Source organism: Neoarius graeffei, chromosome 23 (genome assembly GCF_027579695.1).
Source record: "Neoarius graeffei isolate fNeoGra1 chromosome 23, fNeoGra1.pri, whole genome shotgun sequence".
Taxonomy (NCBI): Eukaryota; Metazoa; Chordata; class Actinopteri; order Siluriformes; family Ariidae; genus Neoarius; species Neoarius graeffei.
In genome coordinates this window covers 29130131-29153893 of record NC_083591.1, presented here as the reverse complement: position 1 = coordinate 29153893, position 23763 = coordinate 29130131, and the positions used below count along the sequence as shown (strand labels likewise).

General features: G+C 41.5%; 1 protein-coding gene across 3 annotated transcripts in view; it reads right to left on the bottom strand.

Moving 5' to 3' along the window:
- capn10 (calpain 10) overlaps positions 1-23763 on the bottom strand; it is a 79089-nt gene that overhangs the window by 54750 nt on the left and 576 nt on the right. For 2 of the 3 annotated variants that reach the window (XM_060906030.1, XM_060906032.1), the window contains exons 2-3: positions 23601-23743; positions 10549-10680 (exon numbers count right to left, since the gene is read on the bottom strand). In XM_060906030.1, coding sequence (XP_060762013.1) covers positions 10549-10680; positions 23601-23726 — 258 coding nt within the window. In that variant the 5' untranslated portion in view covers positions 23727-23743. The remainder of the gene's footprint in view (positions 1-10548; positions 10681-23600; positions 23744-23763) is intronic. The other variant, XM_060906031.1, reaches the window with a different exon arrangement.

Genomic DNA, 23763 nt, shown 5'->3' with positions numbered 1-23763 from the left:
CTCCTGCATCCTCTGACCATTCCCCGGCGTCCCTGGTCCCACGTGGCAGTCGACTTCATCACGGGTCTCCCTGAGTCACAAGGTAACACGGTCATTTTGGTCTTAGTTGACAGATTCTCCAAGGCCTGCCGCTTCATACCACTGTGCAAACTCCCCTCTGCTCTTGAAACTGCGAAACTTTTGTTTAATCATGTCTTCCGAGTCTTTGGTCTTCCACAGGACATCGTCTCAGACCGAGGGCCCCAGTTCTCCTCCCGAGTGTGGCACGGGTTCTGCAAGGTCATCGGAGCCACTGCCAGCCTCTCCTCTGGGTTTCACCCACAGTCCAATGGTCAGACGGAGAGGCTCAACCAGGACCTGGAAACCACCCTGCGAGGCCTGGCTATGGATAACCCGACATCGTGGAGCACCTGGCTGCCATGGGCAGAGTACGCCCACAACACCCTGCAGTCATCAGCCACCAAGCTGTCGCCATTCCAGTGCCAATTCGGGTTCCAGCCACCTCTGTTCCCGGACCAGGAGGAGGACGCAGGGGTGCCCTCGGTCAACCAATATGTGAGACGGTGTCGCAAGACCTGGAGCAAGGTCAGGAAGACCCTCATACAGACCTCCAGAACCAACCAGACTCAGGCCAACCGCCATAGAAGACCTGCACACGCTTTCCGCCCTGGGCAGCGTGTTTGGCTGTCCACTAAGGACCTTCCACTGCGGGTGGAGAACCGCAAGCTTGCTCCTCGCTACATTGGCCCCTTCAAGGTGGTGCGCAGGGTGAACCCTGTCTCCTACCGGCTTCAGTTGCCCCGGACTCTGAGGATCAACCCCACTTTCCATGTTTCCCTGTTGCGGCCTGTACTGACGTCTACGTATGCCCCTGCCCCTAGGAACCCCCCACCCCCCCGCATCTTCCAGGGGCAGACTGTGTTCACTGTGCATCGCCTGCTTGACTCCCGCCGGGTCCGCGGCGGGTTGCAATATCTGGTGGACTGGGAGGGCTATGGTCCTGAGGAGCGCTGCTGGGTTCCTGCTCGGGATGTCCTGGATAAAGAACTGTGTCGGGACTTCCATTCGGCCCATCCGGATCGCCCTGGGAACGTCAGGAGACGCTCCTAGAGGGGGGGGTCCTGTTAGGACTTGGACTGTTTTGGCCTCTAGAGGCTGCTGTTATTTCCTTTTCGTGTCATGTTTATTTTGGCCTCTAGAGGCCACCACTGTTCCTGTGTTTTGTGTTTTTTGTTAATTGCCTGTTTGTCCTGATTATCTTCACCTGTGTCCTTAATTAGTTTGTGTATTTATACCCCTGAGTTCAGTCCTCTTGTCACGGAGTCTTTGTGCTGTTATGTTTATCTCCAGTTTCCTTTGTACTGTGTTTTGTGGATCTTCTGAGCTTTTGCATTTTTGCCTTTTTCTTTTTGAATTATACTCTTTGTTTTTGTTTTTTTTTTGTTTTGCCCTGGATTGTATATAGTGTACATAATATAAATAAACCTTTTGTTACTTTTTCTACTTCCGCCTCACGCCTCTGCATTTGAGTCATTCCCCTGGTGGCCTAGTGGGGGTTTGCTGGATCATCACACCAACGAACCAGGTTCGAATCCCAGCAAAACCCTAACAATACCGGTATGTTACATCATGATCTGAGTGAAACATCAAAGGACGTTTTACTGGAATTGTATAATAAAGTTTGGGAAAAAGGGAAATTACCACAAATCTGGAAAGAAGTGGTCATAGTCCCAATACATAAGCCAGGAAAAGATCGCACAAACCCAGGGAACTATAGGCCTATTGCATTAACATCCAATGTATGGAAAATTATGGGGAGAATGGTAAATGAAAGATTACCATATGTAGAAAATAAAGGATGTTTATCAAAGTACAACCCCGATTCCAAAAAAGTTGGGACAAAGTACAAATTGTAAATAAAAACGGAATGCAATAATTTACAAATCTCAAAAACTGATATTGTATTCACAATAGAACATAGACAACACATCAAATGTCGAAAGTGAGACATTTTGAAATTTCATGCCAAATATTGGCTCATTTGAAATTTCATGACAGCAACACATCTCAAAAAAGTTAGGACAGGGGCAATAAGAGGCTGGAAAAGTTAAAGGTACAAAAAAGGAACAGCTGGAGGACCAAATTGCAACTCATTAGGTCAATTGGCAATAGGGCATTAACATGACTGGGTATAAAAAGAGCCTCTTGGAGTGGCAGCGGCTCTCAGAAGTAAAGATGGGAAGAGGATCACCAATCCCCCTAATTCTGCGCCGACAAATAGTGGAGCAATATCAGAAAGGAGTTCGACAGTGTAAAATTGCAAAGAGTTTGAACATATCATCATCTACAGTGCATAATACCATCAAAAGATTCAGAGAATCTGGAAGAATCTCTGTGCGTAAGGGTCAAGGCCGGAAAACCATACTGGGTGTCCGTGATCTTCAGGCCCTTAGACAGCACTGCATCACATACAGGCATGCTTCTGTATTGGAAATCACAAAATGGGCTCAGGAATATTTCCAGAGAACATTATCTGTGAACACAATTCACCGTGCCATCTGCCATTGCCAGCTAAAACTCTATAGTTCAAAGAAGAAGCCGTATCTAAACATGATCCAGAAGCGCAGACGTCTTCTGTGGGCCAAGGCTCATTTAAAATGGACTGTGGCAAAGTGGAAAACTGTTCTGTGGTCAGACAAATCAAAATATGAAGTTCTTTATGGAAATCAAGGACGCCGTGTCATTCGGACTAAAGAGGAGAAGGACAACCCAAGTTGTTATCAGCGTTCAGTTCAGAAGCCTGCATCTCTGATGGTATGGGGTTGCATTAGTGCGTGTGGCATGGGCAGCTTACACATCTGGAAAGACACCATCAATGCTGAAAGGTATATCCAGGTTCTAGAGCAACATATGCTCCCATCCAGACGACGTCTCTTTCAGGGAAGACCTTGCATTTTCCAACATGACAATGCCAAACCACATACTGCATCAATTACAGCATCACGGCTACGTAGAAGAAGGGTCCGGGTACTGAACTGGCCAGCCTGCAGTCCAGATCTTTCACCCATAGAAAACATTTGGCGCATCATAAAACAGAAGATACGACAAAAAAGACCTAAGACAGTTGAGCAACTAGAATCCTACATTAGACAAGAATGGGTTAACATTCCTATCCCTAAACTTGAGCAACTTGTCTCCTCAGTCCCCAGACGTTTACAGACTGTTGTAAAGAGAAAAGGGGATGTCTCACAGTGGGAAACATGGCCTTGTCCCAACTTTTTTGAGATGTGTTGTCATAAAATTTAAAATCACCTAATTTTTCTCTTTAAGTGATATATTTTCTCAATTTAAACATTTGATATGTCATCTATGTTCTATTCTGAATAAAATATGGAATTTTGAAACTTCCAGATCATTGCATTCCGTTTTTTTTACAATTTGTACTTTGTCCCAAGTTTTTTGGAATCGGGGTTGTATAAAAGTGGATTCAGAAGAGACAGAAACACTATGGACCCAGTTATATGTTTAGAACATGAAGTTAGGAAAACACAGATTAATAGGGAAAGTGTGGTAGCCATTTTTTTTCAACATAGAGAAGACTTATGAGGGGCGGCACGGTGGTGTAGTGGTTAGCGCTGTCGTCTCACAGCAAGAAGGTCCTGGGTTCGAGCCCCGGGGCCGGCGAGGGCCTTTCTGTGTGGAGTTTGCATGTTCTCCCTGTGTCCGCGTGGGTTTCCTCCGGGTGCTCCAGTTTCCCCCACAGTCCAAAGACATGCAGGTTAGGTTAACGGGTGACTCTAAATTGACCGTAGGTGTGAATGTGAGTGTGAATGGTTGTCTGTGTCTATGTGTTAGCCCTGTGATGACCTGGTGACTTGTCCAGGGTGTACCCCGCCTTTCGCCCGTAGTCAGCTGGGATAGGCTCCAGCTTGCCTGCGACCCTGTAGAAGGATAAAGCGGCTAGAGATAATGAGATGAGATGAGAAGACTTATGATATGATGTGGAAGGAAGGATTATTAATTAAACTAAGTAAACTGGGGATTAAAGGACCAATGTATCGAGGGGTAAAATACTTTTTGTATGGAAGATCAATTCAAGGTTCTGGGATCGAGCCCAGTGGCCGGCGGGGGCCTTTCTGTGTGGAGTTTGCATGTTCTCCCCATGTCTGCATGGGTTTCCTCTGGGTGTTCCCATTTCCCCCACAGTCCAAAGACATGTGGTTAGGTTAATATGGGATGGCCTTGGGCTGAGGTGCCCTTGAGTGAGGCACCTAACTCCCCACTGCTCCCCGGGTGCTGTTAGCATGGCTGCCCACTGCTCTGGGTATGTGTGTCAGGGCTTTACATTAACTTTTTTTCTCACCGGCCACTGTGGCTAGTGGTTTTCCCGAGTCACTAGCCATTCAGCCTTTTCACTAGCCACAATTTTGTTGCCAGGAAATTGCAGTTTTTTCTTCACCGTGATACATTAAAGTTCGGAAAATCTAGATTTAATTATGAATGGCAGCGTATAATGTATCTCTACAGTAGCACTCAAGTATTCAGTGCTGTTAAGGTAGCTCCCTATATGAAATCATGCAACCAATTCAGACAAAAATATAAACAGAGTATTCTGTTTATTGAACTCAAATTCAAGCCCCTTACAATATGAAATATCATATAATATGAAAAATAACATTCAGTACAACTGTACTGAATCTAATATTAAAAGTCCAATTCAAAACATTTATCATTGAAAAACATTTGATGTTTTGATATGCAAGTATTGTGTATTATCAAGTATTATGTATATTATGTATTATCTATTAATAGTGTGTGTGTGTGTGTGTGTGTGTGTGTGTATGAACATGTGTAGAGAGAGACATTAGATGTCCTCACTACATTTATCCTCAGATGAGTCTGAATGGTCCATGAAAAATGGTCTTTGTGACCTGAGGCTTCCAGCAGGCCATAAGTTGATAGCTGGGGCGAGATCAACTTCTTTCCAATCGTGTGAACGTTTCTAAACAGCAGCTCCATCCTCTCCAGCTCAGCCGACTTCATGACAGCCAAGGACTTGAAAGCAATGCTGTCCTGTAGTGAACCAGCCGTCTTCGCCTGTTTTGATGTTATAGTACTGATGTGTGCATTTGACTTTTTGTGGTCCTTTATAGTTTTGAGTTTAAAATTACTGGTGCCTGTCTTTGCCATACTTTCTACAGTCGTTGCAGTACATGGTATTTTCAGTTTTGCTATGAACGTGCGGTCTGGGGCGGCACAGTGGTGTAGTGGTTAGTGCTGTCGCTTCACAGCAAGAAGGTCCAGGTTCGAGCCCCGTGGCCAGCGAGGGCCTTTCTGTGCGGAGTTTGCATGTTCTCCCCGTGTCCACGTGGGTTTCCTCGGGGTGCAGGTTAGGTTAACTGGTGACTCTAAATTGACCGTAGGTGTGAGTGTGAATGGTTGTCTGTGTCTATGTGTCAGCCCTGTGATGATCTGGTGACTTGTCCAGGGTGTACCCCGTCTTTTGCCCGTAGTCAGCTGGGATAGGCTCCAGCTTGCCTGCGACCCTGTAGAACAGGATAAAGCGGCTAGAGATAATGAGACGAGACTAGCCAATCTTGCCCGAACTTCCATTTGCCATTGAACTGTCTTATCTTCCTATTAGTGTCTTGTTCATCTCCATGGCCTTAGCCAGCTATGAGGCCACCGAGGTCTGGACCTCGGTCATTTTTAAGAGCTGAAAATACATTTGTACGCTAAATATTCAACTGGATAAAAAAATAAAGAGTAACATTAAAACTTCTCCATAAAAAGTGCATTGTTAATTATGTTAAACATTGATTCTGTCTTCTGTGTCTGTTTCGTGTGCACGGCTCTGAGACCAAAAACACAAAAGCGAATGAGCGCGTGACTCGGGGGAGGAACGCAGTGCAGGAGACACGGGGTTTCCATGGGAACCATCAGCGCACTTTCATCAAGCTGTTCAATTTACACTTTCGAAGCAGTGCAGTTGTAGCCTACCTTGTTTGTGATTTTAAAAATAAATCATTCGATAAGCCATAGCAATAGAGTGGAAAGTTTCAACTTATGTTTGCCTTGGATAACTTTGCCTAAAACATGGTGGTGTATACTTTTTTTTTCCCAGAATTTTTTTTTTTTTTTTTTGTGTAGGTGTAACGGATGCCAGATTGTTAATGTATCTTAGTTACATAGGCTACATGGTTAGGGTATCTTTTGTCCTCATTGCTTGGGCCAGATCAAACCATTAAACAAGCTTAAATTATTCTTACTCTTGCCACATGCATGATTTTTTTTTTCAAAACTGATGATATTCAGTTCAAACACCATTAAAAGTAATTTCAGGAATAGATCCCTTGTGTGACGTGTAATTCATCCCTCTCATTTAAATATGTCGAAAATTTTTCAGCGCGCACTTTGTGCATCACGGACCTCGGTGATTTTAAAATGCTGCCTCTGGCACTGCTCATCTCTGCCCCTTTTTCCCTGAGCAGCAGGGTTTGAAACTCCAGCTAGCTATATGCCGCCACATAGTGCGCTTGTCAGTCGTCAGCAACTTTGTTGCTTCGTTCATTAACCGCAGGTTACCATATCATTGATTTTATCTGAGACGTTAACGAACATTCTAAACAATTCTAACATGTTGTCAATGTTTATGCAGGTGCTCATGGCAGTTGTAGGCGCGTAATATTACATTGCAATGCGTTTATTATATCAGATGCCTTCAGAGAAAACTGCAATTAAAATATACCACAGAATAAACCACCCGCCAAAGTGGCTAGTGAGACTAAAGTTATTACCCGCCAAAGCCGAATTTTACCCGCATTTGGCGGGTGGGCGGGTGCTAATGTAAAGCCCTGATGTGTGTGCTCATTGCTCACGTGTGTGTGCACGTGTGTGTTCACTGCTTCAGATGGGTTAAATGCAGAGAGGAATTTTGCAAGTGTGTGATGAATAAAGTTGTGCTTTCTTTCTTTCAAGTAAGAGTAGGAAGGTGCTACTCAGGAAATTATATTGTTGAAAATGGAATGCCTCAAGGAAGTATAGCGAGTTATTTTCTATCATGATAAATGATGTTTTTTGAAGTTAAAGAAAGGAATGGGATTCTCTCTGTTGGCAGATGACGGGGCAATTTGGAAGAGAGTTAAGAATCTGGAATTTATTGTAAAGAAACTACAAGAAGCTAGTGCTAAAATAGAAGAATGGTCATTTAACTGAGGATTTAAATTTTCAGTTGATAAAACAAAATGTTCTTTACAAAGAAAAGCGTTGGCAATAACTTTAAATTGAAATTATATAATCAAGAATTGGAGAAAGTGGAAAAAAATGTAAGTTTTTAGGATTATGGTTAGATGAAAGAATGACATGGGTAGTACATATTCAGAAAATAATTGACAAATGTAAAAAAAAAAGCATTAAATGTAATGAGATGCTTGGTAGGGAGTGAATGGGGAGTAGAGAGAACAGCACTGAAAACTATTTACATAGGATTAATAAAATCAGTATTAGATTATGGTTGTGTAGCATTTGGTTCTGTAGCAAATACAGCTCTAAAAAAGTTAGACAAGATTCAGTATCAAGCTTTAAGACTATGTTCAGGTGCCATCAGAACAACCTCAATATCAGCATTACAAGTCAAAAAGGGAGAAATGCCACTGGAGTTAAGACGAATACAGCTGACTTTAAGTTACTGGGTTAATCTAAAAGGACATAATGAAGAACATCCAACACAAGATACACTGAAACCGTGTTGGGAAAAGGAGAGGAGGGAAACAAAAAGCTTTGGATAGACAGTTGAGCAGAAAGCAAAAGAACTAGAAATAATAGAATTAAACGTCCTACAGTCCCACTCTCAGCAATACATCCATGGATACTACATGATGCTGGAGTAGATCTCATATTGCTTGACAGAAAGAACAATGACAAAAAGTTTATTTTACATCCACAAGTAATAAAAAGCTATATAGGAAATTATTGCAATTTTGTTCAAATCTACACAGATGCTTCAAAGAATACAGCTAACAGAATTGGTATCTCATTCATAGTTCCAGAATTTAATATTAGTAATTTGAAACAAATCAGTGATGGAATAATAATAATAATAATAATAACAACATTTCTCACATGGGCGGCACGGTGGTGTAGTGGTTAGCACTGTCACCTCACAGCAAGAAGGTCCGGGTTCGAGCCCTGTGGCCGGCGAGGGCCTTTCTGTGTGGAGTTTGCATGTTCTCCTCGTGTCCGCGTGGGTTTCCTCCGGGTGCTCCGGTTTCCCCCACAGTCCAAAGACATGCAGGTTAGGTTAACTGGTGACTCTAAATTGACCGTAGGTGTGAATGTGAGTGTGAATGGTTGTCTGTGTCTATGTGTCAGCCCTGTGATGACCTGGCAACTTGTCCAGGGTGTACCCCGCCTTTTGCCCGTAGTCAGCTGGGATAGGCTCCAGCTTGCCTGCGACCCTGTAGAACAAGATAAAGCAGCTAGAGATAATGAGATGAGATATACTGTCCAAAATATGAAACGATGAGAAGGGAACTGAGACTGAACCTTGAAAAACTTAAGTTAAATTTGGATTTGTGGGCTTTTTTACAAAGAAGCTCTGAAGAGAAATGTTATTTCTTTTTGTTTCAGTATCTCAGAAGAGTGAAACTGATGGAGAGAATTAAAAAAGATTTTTTTAAAAGATGTCGTTAGTATCCCGATCCACACTCCATACCAGTTGGTGGCAGTAACGCACCAAAACACTGTTTGCCAATTGCCGTAAAACCCCAAGTAGTAGTTGTTTTGTAACCTTTTCCAGCCTGATAAGCATCAACAACGCTTTTTCTGAGGTCCTCAGAAATCTCCTTTGTTCGTGCCATGATACACTTCCACAAACGTGTTGTGAAGATCAGACTTTGATAGATCCCTGTTCTTTAAATAAAACAGGGTGCCCACTCACACCTGATTGTCATCCCATTGATTGAAAACACCTGACTCTAATTTCACCTTCAAATTAACTGCTAATCCTAGAGGTTCATATACTTTTGCCACTCACAGATATGTAATATTGGATCATTTTCCTCAATAAATAAATGACCAAGAATAATATTTTTGTCTCATTTATTTAAGTGGGTTCTCTTTATCTACTTTTAGGACTTGTGTGAAAATCTGATGATGTTTTGGGTCATATTTATGCAGAAATATAGAAAATTCTAAAGGGTTCACAAACTTTCAAGCACCACTGTAGTTCTATTACTTTATCATCAATTGGCCTTTTAACATTAATTTTTAAATAAATAAATAAATGCCTGAAAACACTTTGTTTAATGATAATTAATTATTAGATTTGATATAAATAGTTTATGTATTATGAAATTTATTTATTCAATTCTGTCAACATTTTATAAAATAGCTCATTTTTGCTAACGTGCCTTTCTGAAGATTTTTCTTGGTCACAGAAAAATTTACTATCACTTTGAAAAGGTTACTATCATGTGACTGTTGAAAATTATGTCTCGTCTCATCTCATTATCTCTAGCCGCTTTATCCTTCTACAGGGTCGCAGGCAAGCTGGAGCCTATCCCAGCTGACTACGGGCGAAAGGCGGGGTACACCCTGGACAAGTCGCCAGGTCATCACAGGGCTGACACATAGACACAGACAACCATTCACACTCACATTCACACCTACGGTCAATTTAGTCACCAGTTAACCTAACCTGCATGTCTTTGGACTGTGGGGGAAACCGGAGCACCCGGAGGAAACCCACGCGGACACGGGGAGAACATGCAAACTCCACACAGAAAGGCCCTCGCCGGCCACGGGGCTTGAACCCGGACCTTCTTGCTGTGAGGCGACAGCGCTAACCACTACACCACCGTGCCGCCCTGAAAATTATGTATTTCTGTTAATTATGCATATTTATCTGCAAAGAAGACATGCTGGCCGGGATTCTCTCCATAAACGTAAAGTCATAATATTTACATCTCACACCATTGACCAGTGATGAGAGCATGCACGATGTGTAAAGCGGTAAACTAGATATTTTTATTACACTGGAATGAGGTATAGTACATCGGAAAGGGGAGAAGGCAGTATAGTAGAAGCCAACTTGTCAGCACTGTGCGTGAACCCAACAAGCTGAACAATTCTAACAAATGGAACCAGCTCAACATTTATAATGCTCTCTAGAAAGCGCACTTTCTGTTTGAAAAATGCACTGAATGTGACAAAAGAGAAAACAGAAAACGATAGCGGTCTACTGCCAGCTTTACAGGGTACCATTGGCTCTGTACCTATAGTCACAAGCTGTTAGGTAGATAGCTCCATATGTTGTATATCTGATCTGATATTTGCTGTGTGATAGTAATGTGTGACATCCACACAAGAAAGTATCCAGATGATTCTCACCACCTGCGTGCTTAGAATGGATGAAACAGAAATTCTACTGTTCCTGCTCAGTTACAATGAAAAAGTTTATCAATATCCTACATCACAACAAAATTACACCACAAACATGTTCATCTTTAGGATATTATAATGTTTTTGGATCGGTGTCTTTGTGTTTACCTGATCCAGCAGATAGCGGCTCTTCAGCAGCATGTCACAAGCACACAGCAACCAGCAATCACCCAGAATGCCTTGTTTTGGGTAAGCCTCAGTAAAATCATCAGGGAAGAGGCATGGACTCTTACAGATTTGCTGTGCAAAAAAACAAACAAAAAAAAATACCTGGTAGAAAGCATACAGTACACAATTCACAGTACACAAGAAACGACTTTTTTAATGGGTGTATTTCATAATAGCCCTATATGGTTATGTTATAATCCAAAAGACAGCAAACAATTTTTGTTTTCATCACCGCACTTACTAGTTAGCATTCAATTATACTAGAGTATAAAATTTCACTATCAAATACTGCTGAAAGTTATTGATAAATAGAAAGCTAAGAGCAATTTTGATGGCATAAAAAATAAACCTTGTATTATTATTATTAATTATTATACATTACATTATATTATCACTGTATTGATATACACTTAGTTACGGCTATTGTATTCAGCTATATTGTATTGATATACAGTACCAGTCAAAAGTTTAGACAAGCTCATTAATATGAATGAACCCCATGCTGCAAACCACAGCATCACAGACCTCCACTTGCTGTACCACCATAAAATGCTCCTAAAAGTCACCAGATGCCACCAAACGGGCTCCCTTTTTTTCAAAGTTTTCCAACAAGAGGGGGGAAAGCCCCCTCTCGTACTCCCCCCCCCCCCCCCCCCCCCCCGTGTCTATGTACTCTCCAGCCTATGGGCCGTGCAGGGCCACCCAAAAGTTAGGGCTTTATTTTAATCCTGGGGAGAACACTGCTATTGCCTAATATTTGCCTGCTTTGTCCATTCTACAACCAGCTTTGATGTGTTTGGAGACATTGTCCTGTTGCAACATCAAATTGTGTCCAAGTTTCAACCATCTACAGTGGTGCTTGAAAGTTTGTGAACCCTTTAGAATTTTCTATATTTCTGCATAAATATGACCTAAAACATCATCAGATTTTCACACAAGTCCTAAAAGTAGATAAAGAGAACCCAGTTAAACAAATGAGACAAAAATATTATACTTGGTCATTTACAGTATTTATTGAGGAAAATGATCCAATATTACATATCTGTGACTGGCAAAAATATGTGAACCTTTGCTTTCAGTATCTGGTGTGACCCCCTTGTGCAGCAATAACTGCAACTAAACGTTTCCGGTAACTGTTGATCAGTCCTGCACACCGGCTTGGAGGAATTTTAGCCCATTCCTCCCTACAGAACAGCTTCAACTCTGGGATGTTGGTGGGTTTCCTCACATGAACTGCTCATTTCAGGTCCTTCCACAACATTTCAGTTGGATTAAGGTCAGGACTTTGACTTGGCTATTCCAAAACATTCACTTTATTCTTCTTTAACCATTCTTTGGTAGAACGACTTCTGTGCTTAGGGTCATTGTCTTGCTGCATGACCCACCTTCTCTTGAGATTCAGTTCATGGACAGATGTCCTGACATTTTCCTTTTGAATTCACTGGTATAATTCAGAATTCATTGTTCCATCAATGATGGCAAGCCGCCCTGGCCCAGATGCAGCAAAACAAGCCCAAACCATGAAATAGAAAGAGTTCACGACATCAAATTTTTGGGGATAACCATAGATGACAGAATCAATTGGAAATCGCATATCAGACACGTACAAACTAAAGTCTCAAGAAGCATTGCAAGAATAAACAAAGCAAAAAAGGTTTTGGATCAGAAATCACTCCATACTCTTTACTGTTCCCTAGTCTCACCATACTTTCAATACTGTGCTGAGGTTTGGGGCAACAATTACAAAACATCAATACGGCCACTAACCATCATTCAAAAAAGAGCAATACGGATCATTCACAACATTGGCGATCAGGAACACACAAACTCATTATTTTTACAGTCCAAATTACTAAAATTTATAGACATTGTGGATTATCAAACAGCTCAAATACTGTTCAAAGCTAAAAATAATCTATTACCAATAAATATACAAAAATTATTCAGTATCCATGAGGGGAGTTATAATTTAAGGGGAAAAATTAACTTTAATTTAACTTTATTTCGTACAAACAGGAAAAGTTTTTGTGTTTCAGTTAGCAGGGTGAGACTATGGAACAGGTTCACCATGGAGTTGAAGCAGTGTCCAAACATGAAACAGTTTAAAATGAGGTTCAAAGATACTATTTAAGAGGTACAGGGATGAGGGAGGTGATGGGTAGCACTAAGTGTTATGAGAACACTTTTCTGTTACTTTTCGTGTCTGTGTGCGTGGGTTGTGCATGCGTACTGTATGTGAAGATGTATGCTTATAATACATATATTTTATATGGGTATATGTATGTATGTATGTATGTATGTATGTATGTATGGGGAGGTGTGTGTATATAGGGATGTATATGTGTATATGTATGTAGATATGTATGTATATGTATGTGTATACATATGTGTTTATGCTTGAGCATCTAGACAGGTAACGAGGACGCTTGTTATTGTTATTCATTATTTAAGGAGAAGGGGTGGGAGTTTATAAGTTATACTTCTTCTCACTCCTTTTCGAATATGTCTCATCTCATTATCTCTTTATCGCTTTATCCTGTTCTACAGGGTCGCAGGCAAGCTGGAGCCTATCCCAGCTGACTACGGGCGAAAGGCAAGGTCACTGTAGCGACCCTGGACAAGTCGCCAGGTCATCACAGGGCTGACACATAGACACAGACAACCATTCACACTCACATTCATACCTATGGTCAATTTAGAGTCACCAGTTAACCTAACCTGCATGTCTCTGGACTGTGGGGGAAACCGGAGCACCCGGAGGAAACCCACGCGGACACGGGGAGAACATGCAAACTCCACACAGAAAGGCCCTCGCCGGCCACGGGGCTCGAACCCGGACCTGCTTGCTGTGAGGCAACAGCGCTAACCACTACACCACCGTGCCGCCCCTTTTCGAATATGTATTATACTTAAATGTTTATTTTATTTTTATTATTTTGCTTTTCATATTCGAAATAGGGTGGCACGGTGGTGTAGTGGTTAGCGCTGTCGCCTCACAGCAAGAAGGTCCGGGTTCAAGCCCCGTGGCCGGCAAGGGCCTTTCTGTGCGGAGTTTGCATGTTCTCCCCGTGTCTGCGTGGGTTTCCTCCGGGTGCTCTGGTTTCCCCCACAGTCCAAAGACATGCAGGTTAGGTTAACTGGTGACTCTAAATTGACCATAGGTGTGAATGTGAGTGTGAATGGTTGTCTGTGTCTATGTGTCAGCCCTGTGATGACCTGGCGACTTGTCCAGGGTGTACCCCGCCTTTCGCCCGTAGTCAGCTGGGATAGGCTCCAGCTTGCATGCGACCATGTAGAACAGGACAAAGCAGCTAGAGATAATGAAATGAGATATTCGAAATAAACACTTCAATCAATCAATCAATCAATCAATCAATCAATCAATCAAAACTACTACCACCATGTTTCACAGATGGGATAAGGTTCTTATGCTGGAATGCAGTGTTTTCCTTTCTCCAAACATAACGCTTCTCATTTAAACCAAAACGTTCCATTTTGGTCTCATCCGTCCACAAAACATTTTTCCAATAGCCTTCTGGCTTGTCCACGTGATCTTTAGCAAACTGCAGATGAGCAGCAGTGTTCTTTTTGGAGAGCAGTGGCTTTCTCCTTGCAACCCTGCCATGCACACCATTGTTGTTCAGTGTTCTCCTGATGGTGGACTCATGAACATTAATATTAGCCAATGTGAGAGAGGCCTTCAGTTGCTTAGAAGTTACCCTGGGGTCTTTTGTGACCTTGCCCACTATTACACACCTTGCTGTTGGAGTGATCTTTGTTGGTCAACCACTCCTGGGGAGGGGAACAATGGTCTTGAATTTCCTCCATTTGTACACAATCTGTCTGACTGTGGATTGGTGGAGTCCAAACTCTTTAGAGATGGTTTTGTAACCTTTTCCAGCCTGATGAGCATCAACAATGTTTTTTTCTGAGGTCCTCAGAAATCTCCTTTGTTCGTGCCATGACACACTCCCACAAACGTGTTGTGAAGATCAGACTTTGATAGATCCCTGTTCTTTAAATAAAACAGGTTGCCCACTCACACCTGATTGTCTCATTTGTTTAACTGGGTTCCCTTTATCTACTTTTAGGACTTGTGTGAAAATCTAATGATGTTTTAGGTCATATTTATGCAGAAATATAGAAAATTCTAAAGGGTTAACAAACTTTCAAGCACCACTGTAGCTAATGATTATGCGGAAGGTTATGCGGAAGAATTTTTTTGGTAGTCCTCCTTCATTATTCCATCAACTTTGTTTAACAATGCCCAACACTGTTGCTTAACAGTTGGTACAGTGTTCTTGAGGTTGAATGCCTCTCCTTTACTCCTCCAAACATTCCTCTGGTCATTGTGGCCAAACAACTCAATCTTTATCTTCTCTGATCATAAAACTTTCCTCCATAAGGTTTTTTCTTTGTCCATGTCAGTGTCGTAGTCGAGTCACTAAACCTTGAGTCCAAGTCCAGTCTCGAATCCCCAGTGTTCAAGTCCAAGTCGAATCCAAGTCATTAAAAAAAATTTGAGTCGAGTCCACTGTTGATCTGAGTCGAGTCCAACACTCCAACTGCAACATTTGACGGTGGCTGTTTTAGCGCCATTAACATTAGTTTGTTCCTGAACATGATGTGCGTATGAATAGGTAAATGTGCATTCTCTTTGTCAGGGAGCTGTATTCTGTCAGAGATTGGGAAACGGATGTAAGTGCAGAAGGTGTGTTAATTAATACAAGTGAAGGCAGGTAAACAACCCAGAATGGCAGGCAAAATCGTAAAACGGTGAAACGGGCAATAGGTCGAGTGAGGCACAAACAGGTTATCGTAGACTCGGCAGAATCAAAGACACAAAACAGGAAATCAGCGATCAGGAAACCAAACAAGGAAATAAGACTCAGTAATGTGTCAGCAATGTATCTCAATGCTTCGCAAAGCAAGTGTGTTTTCACAGTTTTTATATAGGCGCGCTGTTTGCACCTTAATCCTGAGCAGGTGCGAGTCGTTTACAGCACGCACAAGAGAGTCTGCTTGGCATGCATGCTGTCCAGAGTGTGCCCAAGAGTGTACTAGTGCATCTCAAAAAATTAGAATATTGTGAAAAAGTTCAATATTTTCCATCAGTTATTTAAGAAAGTGAAAATGTTATATATGGTATTATAGACTCATTACACATAAACTAAAATGTTTCAAGCATTTTTCTATTTTAATTTTAATCAGTATGGCATACAGTACAAAAACATAAAAAACCCATCTCAAAATATTAGAATATTTAATTTCGAGTTTGAGTAAAACAGTATGAACACAGTGTATCTCTCGGTCTAGTTCAGTACACACAACCACAATCATGGGGAAGACTGCTGACTTGACTGTTGTCCAGAAGATGATCACTGATGCCCTCCAAAAGGAGGGTAAGCCACAAAAGGTCATTGCTGAAAAGGGTGGCTGGAAAAGGTGCACAAGCAACAGGGATGGCTGTAGTCTTGAGAGGATTGTCAAGAAAAGTTAATTCAAGAACTTGGGAGAGCTTCACAAGGAGTGGACTGAGGCTGGTGTCAGTGTATCAAGACCCATCACAAACAGACATCTTCAAGAAAGGGGATACAACTTTTGCATTCCTAATATCAAGCTACTCCTGAGCCAGAGACAATGTCAGAAGTGTCTTATCTGGGCTAAGGAGAGAAAGAAATGGACTGTTGCTCAGTGGTCCAAAGTCCTCTTTTCAGATGAAAGTACATTTTGCATTTAATTTGGAAATCACGGTTCTAGAGTCTGGAGGAAGAGTGGAGAGGCACAGAATCCAAGGTGGTTGAAGCCCAGTGTGAAGTTTCCACAGTCTGTGATGATTTGGGGTGCCATGTCATCTGCTGGTGTTGGTCCACTGTATTTTATCAAGTCCAAAGTCAACACAGCCATCTACCAGGAGATTTTAGAGCACTTCGTACTTCCATCTGCTGACGAGCTTTTTGGAGATGCTGATTTCCTTTTCCAGCAGGACTTAGCACCTACCCACAATGCCAAAACTACTACCAAATGGTTTGCTGACCATGATATTACTGTGTTTGATTGGCCAGCCAAGTTGCCTGACCTGAACCTCATAGAGAATCTATGGGGTATTGTCAAGAGGAAGATGAGAAACACCCGACCCAAAAATACAGATACGCTGAAGGCCACTATCAAAGCAACCTGGGCTTCAATAACACCTCAGCAGTGCCACAGACTGATCACCTCCATGCCACACCGCATTGATACAGTAATTCATGGTAAAGGAGCCCCAACCAAGTATTGAGTGTATAAATGAATATATTTTTCAGAAGTTGGACATTTCTGGATTGTAAATCCTTTTTTTGATTGATCTTAGGGAATATTCTAATAATTTGAGATACTGGATTTCTGATTTTCATGAGCTATAAGCCATAATCATCAAAATTAAAACAAAAAAGGCTTTAAATATTTCACTTTACATGTAATGAATATAGAATATATGAAAGTTTACCTTTTTGAATTAAATTATGAAAAAAGGAACTTTTCATGGTATTCTAATTTTTTGAGATGCACTAGTATCTTATGCACACACCAAGGTGTGCAGGTGTGACACTCTTACACGAAATTAGTACAAAATTAGTGTAGATAGAATTATCTTATGCCAAATTATTATGGTATGTTACCAAAAAAAAAAGAAAAAATCCGAGTCCTTGTCTCCATTTTCTGAGTCCTAATGCAGTTAATGCACAAGTCCGCGTCATCACTGCTCAAGTCCAAGTCGAGTCACAAGTCTTTAAAATTAGGGCATGAGTCGGACTCAAGTCCGAGTCCTGGACTCGAGTACTACACGCCTGGTCCACGTGGTCAACCGCGAACTTTAGTCAAGCTTGACTGTGTTGATTTTAGAGCAGGGACTTCTTTTTTGGATGGCAGCTTCTTAGTTCACGCCAACGTAAATCTGGCTTGACTGTAGATAGTGATGCTGGTGTTCAAGCAGCTTCCATTTCATGACAGGTCTGTGCCTTGGTGATTCCTGGGTTGTTCCTGACCATCCAAACCAATTTCCTCCCACCTGAGGATGACAAAGTGGCTACACCTCCCAATACCTTGTACTTTTCAAACAAACACTTTATGTTGGCACAGAGAAGCTACCAGCTGTAGTCAATCATGGTCACTAACAGGAAGTTAAGGGGCCTTGGGTAATTAAAAGAAATTTTCGAACTTTCAACACCACTGAATTAATAATCAAGTGAGTGTATGTATATTTTTAACCCATCCATCCATCCATCCATCCATCCATCCATCCATCCATTATCTGTAGCCACTTATCCTATTCTACAGGGTTGCAGGCAAGCAATTAGCACGCGTGATAAAATTAAACCATCTATAGTCATTCTGGAACAGATGATGTCAAATTCAAAATCTACTGGAAGGAAAAAAGGGCGACTGATGAACTGTTTGTACCTTAATGCCAGAAGCCTTGTTCACAAGATGGATGAACTACAGACACTGTCTATCGATATGGACTTAATTGCAGTCACAGAAACCTTGCTGAAATCTGATATTCAGGATAGTGAACTTCTCCCCAACCTTGGATTTACCATCCACAGACGAGATAGAAAACATAAATCAGGTGGAGGAGTTATGCTTGCTGTAAAGAATTCCCTGCATAGCTTACAACGTCAAGACCTTGAAAGCAACTCAGTGACATTGGTATATGAACTTCGTCCGGTTTGCAGACGAAAGCTGGCTGTAATAGTGTTTTATAGACTACCAGACTCTGATAATGAATGTCTGAAAGAACTAAAAAAGTCCCTGTGCCTGACCACACGTGCCAAGTTTGACCAAGTTATCATTTGTGGAGATTTTAACCTACCTCGCATGGACTGGGATATTGAGTCGGCAACATCCAATGACTGTAACCACAACTTCTTCTCCAAACTGGTACGTGATAATTATCTATGTCAAATGGTTGATTTCCCAACAAGAGAAGATAACATCTTAGATCTAGTCCTTACAAATATTCCAGAAAAAGTATGCAATGTATGTGGTTTTACTGATATTCTCCAAACAGACCACAAATTGATCAGCTTTACCTTAGATTTTAACATCCCAAAGAAACCTGTCTCCAACCGGGTCATCTACAACTTCAAGCATGCAGACTGGAAGGGACTGAATGACGAGTTCTCTCACACTCCCTGGGACATGGCTTTCGTGAACAACGACGTTGATGCATCATTGTCCAACTGGTGTGATCTGTTTCTATCTACTGTTGAAAAACATGTCCCCAAAGTGCATGTGCGAAATCCTGGTCATCCGTGGTTAGACAAGGAACTTCTGTCTCTAATTAGAAAGAAAAACGCACAAAGGAAAAAAGCAATAAGAACTGGCTGCCCAAATGACTGGTCCAAATTTAAAGACCTTCGACGAAAAACCAAACAGAAGCTTGCTTGTAAAAAGAAAGATCATGCCTCCAAGCTCAGAGACTCTTTGTTTGAGAACCCCAAGCGTTTTTGGTCACTCGTCAAATCATCCATGACACAGCATACTAGTCCCACGTACCTCCGTGATGGTCAAACCTTTGTGACAAACAGCGTTGACAAAGCTAACTTGCTGAATTCATTCTTCCACTCTGTATTTATTACTCATGATACAACACCTCCAAGCATTGACAACACTCCAACTGCAACATTTCTTCCTCGCTTGTCAAGTATCCAGCTCACTTTTGATGGTGTGATGAAAGCTCTATACTTGTTGGATCCAAAGAAAGCAAGTGGACCTGATGAAATCCCTGGGATGATTTTAAAGAACACAGCTCAAGCTATCGCACCATCGCTGTGTTGACTATTCAACTTGTCTCTATCGTTAGGAACAGTTCCTAATAAATGGAAATGCGCCAACGTAACACCTATTCATAAACGAGATGACGCATCTATCGTTGCTAATTACAGACCGATCTCCCTGCTGAATATCAACTCTAAAACGCTAGAATGGAGTGTCTTCGATCATTGTTATCACCATTTGTTTCCTTATCTGTACCACCTACAACATGGATTCCAAAAGAGGAAATCAACAGCTAATTACAGTCTACCATAATATCGTGGAAAGTACAGCTAGTGGTAATGAAGTTGATGTGGTTCATCTTGATCTATCAAAGGCATTTGATAAGGTATCACATCAATTGATGTTATTCAAACTGCAGTCATACAGGATCTCAAGATCTCTACTTCAATGGTTCAAGAGCTATTTGCGTGACAGACAGCAGCGTGTCGTCTTGGATGGTGCTTATTCTGACTGGTTACCCGTATCATCTGGTGTTCCTCAAGGCTCCATACTTGGACCACTTCTCTTTCTTATCTATGTCAATGATATCCCAGATTATGTACAAGGTGACTCCAAACTTGCCCTCTTCACTGATGACTCGAAGCTGTACAAAGTTATCAAATCTGAACCATGTAAGGAATCCCTTCAAGATGACATTGATTGTATTCACCGCTGGAGTGTTGACTCGCACATGTCATTCAACGCTTCCAAATGCAAAGTCGTCAACATGTCTAAGAAAAGAATCCAAACCACTAATTACCAGTACCATCTTGGTAATCAGGTCCTTGAATATGCAACTGAAACAAAAGACCTTGGTGTTACTGTGTCAAGTGACCTAAAATGGAACAAGCACATCGAGGATAAGTGTGCGAAGGCGAATAAGACCCTAGGACTGGTGAAGAGAACTTGTGGAAGACACATTAAAGAGGTGGCAACAAGGAAGACTTTATATTGCTCGCTGGTAAGACCGCAGCTTGAGTACGCCTCCAGTGTATGGTCACCATACACTGTGAAACATATCAAGCTAATTGAAGATATTCAACGTAGGGCAACAAAGTTTATTCTGAACTATCCAGAAGACATGTGCTACACTGAAAGACTCCGCATACTCGAGCTCCAACCATTGGAGCATAGAAGGAACATCACTGACCTTATTCTCCTATACAAGATAAGAAACAACTCAATTGACAGTGACCTCAAACAGCACCTCCTACCTTCTGCATCCTCCTACAACACAAGGAACTTTGACAGAAATAACTATATTCAGCCTCAACACCACAAGAAAACCTACTACAGAGCCACCTTCCTCCCAAGAACAGTTGGTCTCTGGAATAAGCTTCCAACTGAAGCTAAGTCAACGAAATTGAAACTATCGCAATTTAAGAAACATGCAATTAGCTACTATCATAATCAACTGTCACAGTACAAACCTCATTAACTCTTTACTTGACTATTGAACCCTATTTTATAGCCCATAAACTTTGATAATTTTGAAGAATAAGATCAAATTATATAAAGACTTATTTATATATATTTTTTTATTTATAGGAGAAGTTTATCAATTGGGATGAAAGTTCTGTAGCTTCCACCTGTCACAAGATTTAGTTTTAGAAATTTTATCATTATCTGCTTCTCGTTTCATTTTATTGTAACTGTATTTATATATTGTGACAAAAAAAGCTGGAGCCTATCCCAGCTGACTATGGGTGAGAGGCGGGGTACACCCTGGACAAGTCGCCAGGTTATCGCAGGGCTGACACAGAGACAAACAACCATTCACACTCACATCTATGGTCAATTTAGAGCCACCAATTAGGCTAACCTGCAAGTTTTTGGACTGTGGGGGAAACCGGAGCACCCGGAGGAAACCCACACAGACATGGGGAGAACATGCAAACTCTGCCCTCACTGGCCACTAGGCTCAAACTCAGGACCTTCTTGCTGTGAGGCAACAGTGCTAACCACTACACCACCATGCCACCCATATACTAGCGCATTTCAAAAAATTTGAATACCATGAAAAAGTTCCTTTTCATAATTTAATTCAAAAAGGTAAACTTTCTTATATTCTATATTCATTACATGTAAAGTGAAATATTTAAAGCCTTTTTTGTTTTAATTTTGATGATTATGGCTTATAGCTCATGAAAATCAGAAATCCAGTATCTCAAATTATTAGAATATTCCTTAAGATCAATCAAAAAAAGGATTTACAATGCAGAAATGTCCAACTTCTGAAAAGTATATTCATTTATACACTCAATACTTGGTTGGGGCTCCTTTATCATGAATTACTGTATCAATGCGGTGTGGTATGGAGGTGATCAGTCTGTGGCACTGCTGAGGTGTTATTGAAGCCCAGGTTGCTTTGATAGTGGCCTTCAGCGCATCTGTATTTTTGGGTCGGGTGTTTCTCATCTTCCTCTTGACAATACCCCATAGATTGTCTATGGGGTTCAGGTCAGGCAACTTGGCTGGCCAATCAAACACAGTAATATCATGGTCAGCAAACCATTTGGTAGTAGTTTTGGCATTGTGGGTAGGTGCTAAGTCCTGCTGGAAAAGGAAATCAGCATCTCCAAAAAGCTCGTCAGCAGATGGAAGCATGAAGTGCTCTAAAATCTCCTGGTAGATGGCTGTGTTGACTTTGGACTTGATAAAATACAGTGGACCAACACCAGCAGATGACATGGCACCCCAAATCATCACATACTGTGGAAACTTCACACTGGGCTTCAAACACCTTGGATTCTGTGTCTCTCCACTCTTCCTCCAGACTCTAGAACCGTGATTTCCAAATTAAATGCAAAATGTACTTTCATCTGAAAAGAGGACTTTGGACCACTGAGCAACAGTCCATTTCTTTCTCTCCTTAGCCCAGATAAGACACTTCTGACATTGTCTCTGGCTCAGGAGTAGCTTGATATTAGGAATGTGAAAGTTGTATTCCCTTTCACAGACATAGCATAGAAAATCGCCACGTTTCAATTTGTGTAACTGAACTTGTTTCATGTCACTGGTCATATAAACCTATGTAAACAGGAAAAATGTGGAAGAGTTTGGTTGCATCTAACTACAGCCCCAAAAAATACCATTGGCCATGCTGAGCCTAGCTACATTGCTAACAGGAGTGACAGCGTGTCTGACTGCGTCTGACTGACTGGGAGGTCGCGCAAAGCTCGGAGAGGTACGGAGCAGCTCGTCTCAATTCAGATAAGAGCATATTTCATTATGGAAGTACGGTGGACTGTTCCTTTAATTTTGATTAGATTAGATTTGATTCACTTTATTCATCCCACATCGGGGAAATTCACGTGTTACAGTAGCAAGAAAATGTCAAACAGATAACAAATAAAACTGAAATAAAAATTAGACAAACAAAGGATTAAATACAGAGGGCTATTTGCATTATCTACCGTGAAAAAGTATAGAAAAATTACCTTATTGAGAGGCTCGGAAAAATTGCACATTACAGGTAGATTCTGTATATATATATATACACACACACACACACACACACACACACACACATATATATATATATATATATATATATATATATATATATACATAAATAATATATATAAGTATGCATAAAAATAGTTTAGGGCCTATATTAATTGCACATAATAATTGCATCGATGAGAGATGGCAGAGGTAGTAGTGGTGAAGTAGTGCAAATATAACGACAAACAGGTTATTGGTGCTACGTTACAAATTGTGGGTATTATACAGTCTGACAGCAGTAGGTATGAATGACCTGCGGTATCTCTCCTTCTTACACCGTGGGTGTAGCAGTCTACTACTAAACGAGCTGCTTAAAGCCCCCACAGCCTCATGTAGGGGGTGAGAGGGGTTATCCATGATTGAGGTCAGCTTGGCTAACATCCTCCTCTCACCCACCACCTCAATGGAGTCCAGAGGACAGTCCAAGACTGTAAAAGTTAGTTTGTTAAATTAACAATGTTCAACCATGGTTACAAATTGTTCGTCATCGATATGACAAGATGACTTGATTGTGAGTCTTTCTTGAGCGCAAGTAAAAATGATTTCTACGATTTGTATAAACTGCTGCATCGCCAACCTATGCCCCTCCTTTGCCACCCTAAGGAAAAATCTCCGGAGCCGCCACTGGCAATACATTAGTTTCCAAATGATGCACATCATATGGGACAGAATCCCTATAAGATTACCTTGGGGCGGAGCCAGGTGACTTTACCAGTGAGTCTGGAAAGGGGCGTGGTGTAGTCTGAGAAGAGGGCGGAATCATCAGCTGCAAAGTTTGGATCCTCAAAAAGCCCATCCTTCTCAGCTGCCATCTCTATAGCAACCAAGTCTGTGAGTCACGGACGAGCA